This window comes from Bicyclus anynana, chromosome 5 (genome assembly GCF_947172395.1).
Source record: "Bicyclus anynana chromosome 5, ilBicAnyn1.1, whole genome shotgun sequence".
NCBI classification, from domain to species: Eukaryota; Metazoa; Arthropoda; class Insecta; order Lepidoptera; family Nymphalidae; genus Bicyclus; species Bicyclus anynana.
The window spans coordinates 557,695-573,120 of NC_069087.1; the positions used below are offsets into that span (position 1 = coordinate 557,695).

The following is a 15,426-nucleotide window of genomic DNA, read 5'->3' on the forward strand; positions in this document are numbered from 1 at the left end:
TCGGGAGCGTGAACATCATTTTAAATTATCGCGATGTTTATTGCATCTAAGATCAACGATCGATTACTATTAATCGATCTATTAACCTAACATACCTATCTAACAGGCACAATGTTTTCCTTCCCCAAGTCTAAAGAAGCAGCTGAGCGCGTCTCTGAGCGCGGCGCGCCTGGCGGCGCACGCGGCGTCGCCGGCGCCCGGCGGCCGCGACGACGCCTGCGCGCTGTCGGCGGACGACCGGCGGGCGCTGGAGGAGCGCGCCGCCGCCGTGCGCGCCGAGCTCGACACCAGGAAGACCAATATCCTGGAGCTGAAGCGGCGCTTGGAGAAGACTCACGTCACTGAGTAAGTGTTTATACTTGTATATGTTTAAACGCTTTTCTATTTAAACGACTTAATATAATATCTTTTATACGACAGAGAAGCCGATGGGTTTCTGAGCCGCTGCGTTAATGAGACATGTTCAAGAAGTCTCAGAGCCCGCATTGCATTGAACGTTGAATGAAACATATTTATTTGAATTATAATTTCCTTTTGTACTCTATCTAATCAAAACAATGTTTCTCAATTCAGGAATATAGACACCCGTATCGAGCAGGCAGAGCTGCAGTACCAGGTGGGGCGTGAGGAGTTGGAGCTGCTGACGCTGGGGGAGCAGGCTCGCGCGCTGGCGCTGCTCATCGAGCAGGCGGACGCCGCGCACCGCACCACTCTGTACAGGTGAGGAGCCGGCACAGAGCACACGGGCAGAATGCCTTGAGTATTTTCTTTAGTCATCGTTTAAATATACCTACTGTAAAAACGATGAACCAAATGGCAACTTTAAGAAGCGACTTAAATCCTCTACGAGCCTTCGATACTCCGAAACCAGACTCTACAATTTTCAAATCTAAAGTAAGTAGCTACTAATTAACGTCTTAATTAATGTAGATAAAATCCTTATAACTGTTAGTAGAAAAGACATCCTTATAATTGCCTAGTAGAAAAGACAGAATAATACAATAGAAAACATCTAATTTTTCAGAGACATATTAGGTATCGAAGAACCCGTTTAGCAGGTCAAGGTTGTTTGTATGATGGCAAACAAATCAATTGGTAATGTTGGATCATTATAACGAAACCGACATAAAGGGACATGTTGAGCGTGCCGTTACAATGACGCAAAGTGTTCAATTGTTGCTAAAGTACCGACTTTACTAACATTGTTCTGTAACATGAACGTGATATAACAACCTACTCGATTGTAAATTGAAACCTATTTACATTAATGTAATTACTATTTCGGGGCTTTCAAAAGACATAGCTACAAGTACCTATGTACTACGTGAACTATACCTACACACTGTTTGTTATTATTATCATAAGTAAACCCTTGACTGCGATCTCGTTTGATGTTAAGTGATGATGAAGTCCAAGTGTTAAAGGGCTTGGACGATGGTACTTGGAAAAGATACACTAAACATATAGTATGGGCTTAATCTACCCACAGTAGTTTCTACGCGTTATTATACCGGAAACAAAATTAAATTGCTTGGCCGGTACCGAGGTATAACTAGCCAAACTATGCCTGTCCCTAGGAAAATGAAATCTAAGATATTTGTATGAATCTGTTGTCAAACGGATTCGATCAAGTTACGCAAATGCCCACCTAAACTGAGCCAATTTACAAATTTAAAATTTTAAACAAAATCGAATCGAAGCCAGGACTTTTCTGTTGCAAACCACAGCTTTACCAATACGCCATAGAGGCCGTACTTATCACAATGATAGATTTTGTGTACTTAATATTTCAATCAACGTTAAAAACGAGTTGTATAACATGAACTAGTTACCCAATTAAAGTTCACTCGATATTTTTGTAACACTACGCATAATAATGAGAACGTATTAATGTTATTACATAGGTTTATGTCTCCATTGAGACCGACAAAGAGATCTCAAACGAGGTCGACGCTACTTAAATGGCGATGGAATCTATACAAATAATATCTATCTATAAATTATACTACGAGTATACGCTTAGTACTAACTGTAAATTTATTCACACGCTTTATAGCTTGGAAATAAAACAATATAAAGCACTATTTACATATTTACAAGTTTACAACACTATTTAGATATACTACTTATTTATGGTTATGCAAAATTTTGTAAATAAAAGTATTTTTTAACATTGTTATAAAATTAATTGCGTAATTAGAGGCAGTTGAAACAATGGAATTGGAATTTTACAATTTGAATAGGTATAGTAATGTCCTCCAGACTGAATTTACAGCAGCCAATGTTATTTCGCTATTAGGAGATATTAAACTGTACAAGAACTCAAAAGACGAAAGTCTTCAAACAGTGCGTGTAGCCAGTGATGACCTACGGACCCGAGACTTGGTCGCTAACTATGGGCCTTATTACGAGTAGAAGGCTCAAAGTCACTCAGTGACCGATGGAGCGAGTTATGCTCGGAGTTCCTCTGCGTGATCGAATCAGAAATGAGGAGATTCACAGACGAGCCAAAGTCACTGACATATTTCAGCGAGTCGCGAAGCTGAAGTGACAATTGGCGGGCCACATAGTTCAAAGAGTTGATTGACGTTGGGGTCCCAAGGTGCTGGAATGACTGGTCCGCACCAGAACGCGCAGTGTTGGTGCAAGAGGCCTATGTCTAGCAGTGGACGTCCATCAGTTGATGATGATGATGATGCTGACGAAATTGTATCAGTGTGTCCTCCTATGCAGGTGAACTCACTATTCCCTGACTCTGACATACGTATGGGTTAAAAGACCGATAAGACCAGGAATAAATCGGACGTGGGAATTTTCGAGGCCGCTTTCCGGCACTAGTACACTGACTTTTCAACTTTAAGCTGCAATTGCTATTTTTTCTTAAGAGAAAATCATAATAACTATGGTACTTTATTAATGGCCTTATCTGGGATTCAAATCTGGACCGCATTATACCGCCGCAGGTAGCCGAACCAGATAACTACGATAACATGAGGCAGTAAGACACATTATAGCCAAGAACCTGCAGATATTATAATAAATTCTGAACATTACACGAATAAGTTTGGTGGATGAACTGTCCTCAATTGAGGCCGTGTAAATGGTGACGGGTATTTTAACATCTGTAAAGCGGAAAGCCGTTAAGATGGCGCGATAAACACGTACAAATTGTTAGTAATTGTAACATTGATTACGCCACCCGCCGCCATTGTTCGGGGGGCGGGGACGATCTCCTTGCTTTCTTTGATTCTTTTATGCAAACGCTAATCTCTGGGAACCATCTCTGGGCCGAATGTAGGTTAATCCGTCAATAGTAGAAAGTGCAGATGCGGCAGGCGCCAATTTAGATACCAGTGCTTTATTACTTACAAGTACTTGCTCTTTTCTTGCTGAAACAGCTTTGGTGCTCGCAAGAAAGTCTTTAACGAGCTTTCTCGCAATGTAGTTTAATAACTGAGTCCTATTCGTTGTTTCTCATCATTCAAAAATTAAATTTAAAAATTGTATTTTTGACCATTTGTAGAGACTCTACCACCGCTTTGGAATACAGGTTTTATATTGGGTAGGCCTATTTACCGTCTTATTGCTATATAACCGATTGCCACATACTCGTATTTCCCAAGTTTACTCGTTAGGCACTGTCATACTACTGTTTACTGTACTGGATTGCATTTTTTCAAGGCTGAGCAGATGGCTATATGTAGAAAATTATGTCGAATACCATCGCTTAAAAACAATTAGACAGTGCAAGCCAAGGATCTAGGTTTTAATTATAAGAAGGAAAGGAAGGAAATTTATAAGAAAATACAATCGGTTCAACTCACCTTGTTTGTTTTGTGCTAACTTTTTATTACAAAATGTAGGTATGTGAATAATATTAACATTCTCTCGGGAACGTGGTGGGTGTACCGTTAAAACAATTACAGTTTCGTGTTACAAGAAGCGCGGTATGGCGGCGCGTGTGCCTGGAGGCTCGCCGGCGGCGCCGCTACCAACACAAAGACTCAGTTTTTTGACGACCCATTCTTAAGGTTCCCATACGCTCTAATTTGTTACTTGCCATTGCTAATGCGGTAACGGTTGAACATAGATCACATACATTTTTTACTTTGCGACTTTGACTGTCTCGTCGATGGGAAATGTTAAATTAAATGGGAAATGTAAAATTAACGGTGTTTGAGCTTTTGTACAGAAGTGGGATAGAAAACATATTCCTAAAAGTACCGCGTTAGTAGATCGTTCAATAGCTCCAGCAGTTTCTTAGATTAATACTACCTACGTATATGTTACCGACTACCGTAAGATTCGCGAGATTGTGATCTGTAGAAAAATTGTAAACCGCAACATGCTGTTTAAAAATTTTACGTGTTATTATGGGTTGTGTTTGTCTTTTTACATTGAAAATTCAAACTACTTCAAAATCTTTCAATTTCAAACTACTTCTTTGGTCCAGTTATTATGTCTATGTGGCTTCGTATGGCGAGGTCCTAACCTGTATACATGGTCTAGTATATATAGGTTCAAAATGAACTATTACAATTCTAGGAACGTAAAATCCCAAGTTATAACATTCCCGATAGAGTAATGCCACCCACAGGATCAGACCAAAGCTGAAGTGGTGTTATGTCCTATTTATAAATATTACATGGCTGTTCGTCACATGAGGGTAATAGGCGTGGATTGAATGCATGTCGACGAGCCATTAGATGCCGCTCTCCCATGGAAGTGATGGATGAGGCGGATCCCGTCGCACTATATCTTGCTCCGCTCTGACACTTCACTCAATCTTCGAGATTTCATATAAATTAAAGATCAAGCTACTCACTAATAACTTTGTATGTTTGTGTATTTGTAATTATATGTTTATATTTTATTTGATGAGAAAATGGGAAACATTTTATTTATTTATTTTTTATTATTTTCTTAACAAACGCATAGTACTTTTATCCTATGGGTGTCTATAATATTATGTTCACTGTAATTTTCGATACTACCTGCTAAGCGGATTTGCTAGCGATTTTCTCAGGTAGATAGTTTTCAAGTAAGCATAGTTCGAGCAATATACCTAATATTTAGAGTTTAGTTATTGTTTACCGTTTAGTTCAATAGCGGTGAAAATATTCAATGACGGCTGCAACAGCTGTGAGGTGAAAAAAATAACGCAACGCGGACGAAGTCGCGGGCATTTCCTAGATTTATATTAAATGAAAGATCACACGCTTCTTGCAGGCAGCTAATGGGTGAAAATGATTGCTCGGCGTAAAGAAGGCAAAAACTACTTTGATGGATCGGTGCGCGGCAAATAAATTAGTAATAACTAGTGCACACTTGCTCACACACTTGCGTGATTGTGCTCGTCTCCCACAGAACTATATTTCGACATGAATTAATTTAATGCATTTTATTTAATTTACAAAGTTATTTAATTTAGGTGCATGCATGAATTTCTGCTCTGCATTTGCTGATTTATCAATCTAGATTTAAAAGACACTAGATAAGTCATTGAACTTGGTAAAGTAATCCCAAGTAACAATTTATTGCTAATTTTTCCTGTATTTGAAATTTAACGAAAATGAAATTTTAATGATTCGAACCCGAAAGTTATTGCATCCTTGCATAGTCATGGTAGATGATAGAGTCAAAATATTCACTTTCTTTAGAGAAAGTTTATTAAATAAACCACGCTACCAACCTTAACCGCAAAGTATGTATGAGTTTTAGCTGAGATTTAATGAAAGCGGTATGTATGCGGTTAGATACTCTATTTTTATGTTGATTTTGGTATTTTTGGCAAGAGAGTATATTGTAAAATATTTTATACATTCGTATCCCTGTTTTAATTCACTTATTAGACTTTTATACAAATTTTCACCCTTATTTCACACCCTCTATACATATTTTTGCGAAAGATTTACGGTGTTCAGTCCCTTTACCATAAAACTATTGCGGTTTAATGCATTTAGCATAATTATTTATAGACAAACGTTTCGGCATATAAAAAAGATAAGCTGTGATGCAAAACACTTTACATAACGGGTAAAAATGCTGATCAATAAAATGGACATAAAGAGCAAATTGAGGAATAATTCCTTTCCCGAACTATTCCTTTTTAGATGAAACTCTGTATCGAAATGTATTAGTTAGGTCCATCTAGGGAGCTCACCGCTGCACAGGCATTCCATTTATGTGATGAATTCTAACACTTTCAAAGATCACTTTACGAACCTCATACAAAAAACAACTAAAAACAAAATGCGGAATTTTAAATCAACACGTACTGCAAATAAGGATTATTTTACATTGCCACAATATTACAGAGTTGCAATGTGCAAGCGCAACATATTGAGTCCCTATTTGGCGCCGACAACGTATCAATCCTGCTAAGTTGGTGCTTACAATGAGATCTATGATGCACTTTTAAGGTTACCGTATCCAGCCACCCTTCTTGTTTTATCGTATCTTCCATTGCGTGTAGCTAAACAAATAGGTTCCATAAATGAATGTATTAATAATACATTTACATAGACATTTGGTACAGAAATATACACGTTTGTTTTATAGTACAGTTTAAACATTATTGTTTTATATACTTGGTTTTTCACCACGTCCACCATACTCGAATAGATGTGCAGTCGTAGAGCCATAAGGCAGTCATAATGTAGCAAAACGCTACGAAGACAACAACACCGATTTTTTCATATAGATATACGAGCAAAATGATTTGTCCGATCTTGAGTGAAAACGTTCGCGAATAGGTAGGTACTAGAATGTCAGATTGCAGAATAAACTCACCAAGTATCAGGATCACCAGGTCATCTTACAGCCTGAGCTGTATTTAGTATACCTACTGTAATAAGTCCGACAACTATCTACTCCTTGTTAGCAGGAGTCAGTATAGGAGTAGTGTCTACTATGAAATATATGCTTTCAGCGACCACCGAGGTCATCTCCCTCAGATCACTCACGAGTCTGGATATCTCGAAAGATATTCCTGTCATGAAAAAAATACTTGAAGCCGACTCAACATAGGGAGGTCATGAGTTCTATCCTTTTTTTTCTCTCAGGATGGGAAATCGGGAAGTATTTAATAAGAAAATTCTTTCGCGGATAAACGCTATCACAAAAAGCCAGCTCAAAGTATTCTAACTCAATTGCGATGTTATCTAGCAACGACACATTATACAACTATTACATCCTTCAGTACCTAATTGTAAAAGCTCTCACCAGAATATATCGAGTATTAGCTACGTGCTTTGGGTTCGTCCTCCGCAGGTCGGCTGGACCGGTTTACATTCAATAACGAATTCACACCATCTCGGACTCGATCTCGTCTTTAATGTTGTGCTTTTTGTGCATTGTTTGTTACAAAATACATAATGTATTAAACGCTTTTCCACAGACGTCTCTACCTACTGTAGTTTAAGGACAAGTTGAATTTGAAAGTAGTATTTAAAAAGACATTAGAACTCTGACGATTCTGCTACAATGTAAGGAGATACTTTACAGTTTAAATTATCACTTTTTCATAATTTCTTGAAACTGAAACATAAACGTGAATCTTTTAAGCTCAAAAAGTAGTGAAATATTACATATTTTATTTAATATAGGCGTAACAATGGTTAATATAAAATAAAAAAATACCTATTTATAAACACTGCCTTCATTGAAAATAAAGAAAATATCCAATGGGGAAAAGCGTAGATTCTTATTTGTAGATGTTGAATATGTTGGCAAAATTAATGAAAAAGCTTAATTTCATATTTTATCTACTTATTACTTTTCAACCTTTCATTGGTAAAGTCATCCGAGCACAGCCTCAAGCAGTGGCTAGATTTCACAGGGTTGTGGTTTTACATGCTCTAGCACGACTACCTACTACAATTAATACGTACTACGTAATTACTCGTGTCATATACACGAGTTTATGCTATATTGTGTAACTCACTTATGCTTAGCAAGCGTAGTTTGTTTTGTCAAGATCCGGATCACTTACCACCAGAGAAAATAAACGTACCTATCTACTTCTGTAGACGTATTTTTATGTTCAACAACTAGCGGACGCCCGCGAATTTACGTGAAAATTCTGTTTTTCGAATAACCTACGATAAAAAGTAGTATGATAACAGACAGACAGTCTTACTTTCGCATTTATAATAATTATTAGCATGGATGGTAATTAGCACTTGACTGCTATCTCAAAGTCCAAGATCGTTTAGGTTGAAGCGCTACAATAACTGCAGTAGTCGTTACAACTAATAGCATCGTGAATGGTATTTATTTATTTCAAAAAAATGTCATTATAAGGGACCAAAATCGATCTCGCTTTATCAGATTACAATTTCGATACTCGATTAAAACTATCGACTGCAGAAATTCGTACTGAGAGGCGGTAGGTGCGGTTTTCGGACACCTCAATGGTCTCACGTCTGTGGCGGCGCGTGGAGCGTGGGAACTGGCGTTTCTACGCTTTTTGTTCAAACATGGTACAAACACAACGTTTAACACGACTTAGCACACGCTTAGCACCCCGCCGCACCGCTCGCTGGTAAATAATTATCGCGGTTACACTGTTGTAGCAATCAATGTCATTTGTGTTGGTAATGACAGAGTAATTGAGAATTTGTTTTAGCCTTTTGGGAATGATAAAAAGAATGGCTAGAATGAAAAAGAGCTTTGACGAGAGAATTGATAACAAATCTAAAACTGTGGTTTTTTAAAATGTACGGAGAGCTGGTCTGGTGGCTCAACACGTCTCGGGGTGTTCACTGTTCAGTGAACTTACCTACAGAGCTTTACGATCGCTGTAAGAAAAAAAATTCTATAAACTAATGAAATTCTACTGTAGCCTACTTAAACCCTACTAAATGTGGTTTGTTGGTAAAAACGAGCCAAGTCTGTTATATATTTTATATGTTGTCTATGATAAATTACATATGAATAAGACGTGTGCTAGCAACACCACAGTCCATCTTACTTCCGACCTATGACGAAATTCTACGGTCTACAAGAATTAATACGTTTTTTATTGAAACACCACAAAATAAAGTCAAATCTTAGCTTCGATGTATCCGTATTTATCTTTTTATCCACTCTTTATCGTAGTTCTCAACTCTTTTATCGACATTTACAACCACGCGTAGATATCAATACTCGTATAATATTTATAAATAATATGGTGGTTCCTAATCCTGGTTCTGGTCCATGGTTCCTGTGGGATATGTGAAAAATGGAATTTCACACGAACGGACTCTATTTACATAGTTCTTCCTAATGAGATTCTTTATGACTCAGTATTTGTCACGTATTGTGACACGTTATACGTTCTGTGAGCCCCGGGCGGAGCGGCAATGCTGTTAGCTTTGCACTAAAACAATTCTAAAGCTCTAAGTATTCCTATTACACTGCAAGTTATTTTATAGCCCCGGTCAGGGTTGCTACATTTTATTTATTTAAATCGTAACATATTGGGACGGAATTCAATTATTAAGTCGCTTTGCAATGTATGATATATCTTGAGATAAGTTTTAAATAACTGTCGCGTTAAACAGGGTCCCCGCGCCTTTAGATTTGAATTTAGAATTTATAGACTCGAATGCCTGCGACTTTGTTCGCGTGAAATGCTTTTCTCTATTAATTTATCTATATACTAGTACCTACCTCACACCACTTCAGCGGTTTAGCCGTGAAGGTACAGGTACATTAATTTAATATTAGTACCTAATATAATATTAACTTAACAGTAGTAGTAAACTTCTTCCACGTTACAGAACCTGGAAATATCCATGTTAATTCATAATTTTTATTTACTTATTCCAAAACAAAAAAAATAGTAAGTATTTTAATATATTGACAACCCTAGATCCAGGCATAAGGTGCAGAGGCCCTGAGAATGGGGCGTAGGTACCTGACTCTAGACCTTCGTCCGATCCCTAGAGGGTACTTGATTTTCGTAATACGAGTTAGTATGTGCGTTTACAAATACATAAATATTGATTCAATTGCTACGAGTAGGTAACAGGCGCGTGGGACGATATAATGAACAAAAGTTATTCCATCACTATATTTGCAATACCTACTTACTATATTAGATACTCCGCCTACACACGATCACGAAATCCTCAAATCCTAAAACCACTACAGAAGTTTCATGGCAGATGAATTACGAAACTACAGTAGATGTTGTGTAGGTTCTGCCGATTTCTTTCACATGTCTTTCACACTAAACTACATACACTACGAGTACTTGACACTATCATCTGTACAGTGTACAGTAATAACTTAAGATTAACCGAACGAATCATCATCATTATCAATCCATATTCGGCTCAACGCTGAGCTCGAATCTCTTCTCAGAATGAGAAGGGTTAGGCCAAATAGTTCACCACGATGGCCCAATGCGGATTGGCAGATTTCACACGCGTAGAGAATTAAGAAAATTCTCAGGTATGCGGATTTCCTCACGATGTTTTTCCTTCACCGCTTGAGACACGTGATATTTCATTTCTTAAAATGCACATAACTAAAAAGTTGGAGGTGTATGCCTCAGACCGGAGGCAGACGTCATATCCATTGGGCTATCACGGCTCAGAATAGTTCCGGATAATCAAAAATCCGGATAATTGAATGTCTTTCTTACACATAGATGTGTGTAAGTTTTTCTTATTTCAACCATTTCAGCGCTGTTTTGAGCCTGAAGTGTTTCCACTTCTGCATGATTGTGTAAAGTTACTTGGTCCCGATGGTCGGTGGTTGGTCACGAAATAGTAATGAATCGGCTTAACTGAGGTATGCATAATCGAGATTTTCCTGTATATCCAACTTTAGAACAAAATCATGGTCGCCCCAAGGTCAGCGAACCGCAGGCAGGGCGTGCGTGTACAATGCACTGCAAATTCCTGCACATTATTCCAAAACATAACATATCACATCATAGCATCGTGGATCACCAATTACCGGGATAGAACACGGAGCAGGACGTCCGGCGGTCAGTGCTCTGCCCCGGGGCGTCACGACTCACGACTGCACCGTAACTGCACATAGCCTAACACATCGGCATAGGCCAAGAGACCACCTACCTACATGTCTAACTCTCTAGGCTCTCTAGCTACCTACATAACTACGTCATTTTATAAAGCTCAGTCAGCCGATGCTCTGACTCAGCTACTACCGTCCATAGTTGCCTACCGTATTTACCTATAGTCAGCCGATGCTCTGACTGTAGGTAAATACGGTAGGCAACTATGGAGTTACGGCCATGGTTGCATTGAGAGGTAGCAAGTTTGCCAATATACCTACAAACCCTCAATTAAAAGGTTGCCCTGTTGAAATATTAATATAGAAATAGGCGTATTCCCTAGAATGGACCTGTGCCCACTATGATATGGAATTCTACTATGATACTAATAATATACTTAATATCGTAATATCGGGAGCCAGACCCACCCTTAGAAATAATCCTAGACTATTATGAAAATGATTTTATTATTGCTAAATTCAAAAGATCTATTTATAACCGTAAATAAAGTATGACACGACCGCCTCTATAATATTCTTCATAAACCTGCTACAAAGAATAAACATATTTTTTGTGGTAGGGCTCTTAGAGTAATTACCTCCTATTGCACTTGGATGGTTAGATGGAATGTAATGATAAATATTATTGTGCCTAAAACACATAAAATATCCTGATATGCATGTAAATCGAGATTGTAAAGAGAGATGTATCAACATTACGAGTATCTGGATTTCATGCGTAAATCTCGCATTTTAGTCCTATCACAGTAAAATACATACATCTCTGTCGTCCTATGACCCCTAGTTGATGTAGATCACAAATCAGGGGCAAGCAGTTGTTAACAATATATTGGATACTTCATAATAATCATTAATTTTCAATAAATATACAAAGTAGTGCAAACTTATTAAATGCTTGAAATAAAGAAGTCGGTTAATAAGACAGCCGACAGGGGTTAGATATATTCATATAGTTAACTTTTATTTGTTAGAAATCTTTTTTATTTGTTTTTTTGTTTTAGTATAATTTCCTACTGAATACTTTTAAAGTATTTTTATCAATACGTATTTTATAGCACTATACTGTCCTTAAAGAAATATCAAAATTAAAAAAAAAAGGATTTGTTTTAATATTATGCTCGTAAGTATTTTTCTTCCCTTGCTCAAAAATGCTGTCATATTATCGTGCTCTGAAAATACCTCGTTTAAAATGTTGTATAAGAATCTACTATTTTTTATTGTTGTGTGTGTGTGTGTGTGACTACTTTAGAAATGTTTACGTTTTTTATAACAATGTAAGAATAGTCATCTCATAGTCGTTACGGAGTTATCTATTGTGGAGCAGCATTAAAAAATCCAAATGCCCCGGCCCTGCTTCAAAAATGGCAATACGAAATGAACTGCTCGAGTGTATTAGGGACTTTTCTCAGATGTCGCGTTTGGAACCCTGAGAGTGGTTACAGATCTAAGTTGGCGACTTTATATTACAAAAGAAGGAAAGGTTCTTACTAAATAAACGAAATTCGAAATTGGCTTTTAAGACGCATTTAAATAACAACATTGTGGTTCACAGCACGGTCCGCGAGAGTGGCGGCAGCGCGGCGCTGGTGGCGGTGGAGGCGCGCGACAGCGTGTGGAGCGCGGCGGCGCGCGGCTCGGCCATGCTCGTCGACTGGACCGAGCACCCCGGCATGAAGACAGGCGACCGGTACTTCTTCTTCTACTTTTGCGCACTTGGCCATTAATGTTGGCCGAGCTGGCTCCAGAACCTTAGCAGGCCAACCCACTCGCCGATAAACATATACACGAAACCATCGTGCTCACCGCGGCCAAATCTTAACCAAAATGTCTTGGATACGAGTATAATATTCGGCATATATATAAATTTTCTACATTTGCTCATTTAGTCGTAGTATGTATATATTAGGTAAAATATAATGAACCTTTTTCCTTTTCCAAGATACTATCATATAGGTATACGTACTTAAGTATTTCACGATGAAAAGCAAGAATACCAATGGACCTAAAAAACCTCCCTGTTTGCGCCGAGATTTAAGATAGCAGTCCATCACTGTCTCTTGACATGCCACATTATCCATGAAATAAATAAAGCTTAGCATATCTTATCCAGCATAGGACATGAATGCGAAGCAACAAATAATACAGCCGCAGTAGGACATTAGTTAGACGAGAAAGGGCAGCGTAATTACAATACTATGGAGCCGATAGATTTGAACGAGTATCGGACGGCTGACGGTCGACCAGTTCTATAAAATGCGCTCTGCAATAAACACAACCCTTCTATGCCTGTAATAATGCCCGTGCAGTTATACACTCATGGGCATTAAAAGCTTAGCTTGATCAGCTTGCAATATTTTTTTATGGTTTTCTTCGAATAATTTCAAACTGTCATTTATATTACGATGCATTTATAGGACCCTTTTTTCTAATCTTTGTTCTACATAACTAAGTAGATAAATACAATATGTTTACACAAGTCTTTACAAGTGCCGTAGATATTCGTGTGAGATTTAAAACAAACTGTATTTTTGTATGTTAAATTTTACACCTTTTTAATATATGGCAAATATGGCAAATCTATATGATAATGAGACGTACATTTCTTATATTTCAACGGCAAAGCATTTTATCAAACGTAAGACGCAATGAAATTAAAAGTTACAACAGTCACAGGTACCTAATATTAAGTTTTACTTGAAAGTTGAAGGTTTACCGACCTATACCTACGTCACCTGCACTACCACAAATACAGGCGTATGTATACGCCAAAAGTGAAGGCAGACAACTGACAAGGCAAAAACGAAAGCAGATGATGCGGATTTGTTGCAGGATACTGGAAGTGAACGGCAGTCCCACGCTGTGCTGCAGCCAGGAGGAGTTCCGGCGCGCCGCCCGCAGCGCCTCGCCCGCGCGCCTCGTGCTGCTGCGTGCGCTCCCGCCCGCGCACGCCCCGCCCGCGCCCGCACCGCAGGCGTTCACACAGGTAACCAGCGCCCATTGCAATATCTACTTCGATTCACATCCACCTAAAAGTAGAGTATTCGCATGCTTCGAACACTGAGTACCTAACTTATGAGTCACTATCAGGCAATGAAGAAGCTATAAGCTACGCTCAGAGTATCTCTTTCATTGAAATGAGATCAGTAAAAGTGCCACCTATTGTCGAAGCTTAACGGTCCTGACACTTTCAAAACTCCGATTGCAACCCTAACGTGTGAGTTTATCATTTTAATTATACAGTTGGACGCCCAGCAACTGTAAGACGAGCCTTCTAGTAGGTACCACAATAATGCCCCTGAATCCAGCGGCTGCCTCCGACAAGTGGAGGCCTAGAGGGTCGATTACAGGGTCACCATTATAGCATTATCCTTTACGCGTTCTAGAATGAGGCAGCGTCTCTCCGCTGCGAGCTGGGCGCGCTGCGCGCGGCGGCCGAGGACGCGGAGCGCGCCAAGGAAGGGCTGCGGGCCGACAACACGCGCCTCACGCACCGCATCTCCTACCTCGAGGAGCAGGTCGCCGAGCTGCTCAACAGGCATCCACAGGTACCTACTGCTTCACACCAGGCATATTGGGAATATACCAAAAACTAGTACTGGGCTTGACACCCTCGAATTGACCTGTATAACTACCAGGTACGAAGGGCTATAGGAGGTGGTATGTTGAACCTTTATACCTTTAGATATATGATTTTGTAGAGCTACTAGTAAGCGCCCGCGATTTTGTCCACGAGGGAAACCTCAGCAATTACTCTGACTTCACAGATCAGATAAGTACCTATCATACAAAATTCACGCCCCATATCGCCCGCCTTAAATTTTAAATTTCCATCAAGTCCTTTCTTTTATAAAAACTAACATTGAGTTTTTCTGCCTGTGCGTTAATAAAAGTTTTTAAGACAATTTATTTGTCAATAGTCATCAATAGAACTCATAATTTTAATGTATTTAGGTGGTATATGTGCCTACCTACTTGACAGATAAATGTTTTTTTCACTACTCTTGCTCAAAAACATTGTTATATTACCACTCCACAGCGGGGCTAAACAAGCATATTACCCTCTAGGGGCTAAAGTAATTTTGTTTAAAAATTGGCTAAAAAATTCTTGTCTGTTACGAGTACTAGCCAAGTACTAGTCTACTATAAAACGGAGGAGGTTTTATTCGAAAATAGAATCATTATAAGTAAGGCCCTGATTGTTTTGAAAAATAAATAAAAAACTTTAAATTGGAATGAAATGCAACGTTCTTGTTTGTGGAATGCGTTTATTTTTTTATTTAATTTTATTGAGTTGCGAATAGAGCGAGATTTGAAGACATGGGACACCCTTTACGGTGTAATACCTTTGCCTATTTCTCATGTGAAAAAAATAAAATTAAAAAACGAGAATTT

General features: G+C 38.6%; 1 protein-coding gene across 2 annotated transcripts in view; it reads left to right on the forward strand.

Moving 5' to 3' along the window:
- Positions 1-15,426, forward strand: part of LOC112052722 (uncharacterized) — a 57,406-nt gene that overhangs the window by 39,278 nt on the left and 2,702 nt on the right. For both annotated transcript variants that reach the window (XM_052881901.1, XM_052881900.1), the window contains 5 exons: positions 130-345; positions 574-720; positions 12,587-12,721; positions 13,864-14,017; positions 14,418-14,579. In XM_052881901.1, the coding sequence (XP_052737861.1) occupies positions 130-345; positions 574-720; positions 12,587-12,721; positions 13,864-14,017; positions 14,418-14,579 (814 nt within the window). The remainder of the gene's footprint in view (positions 1-129; positions 346-573; positions 721-12,586; positions 12,722-13,863; positions 14,018-14,417; positions 14,580-15,426) is intronic.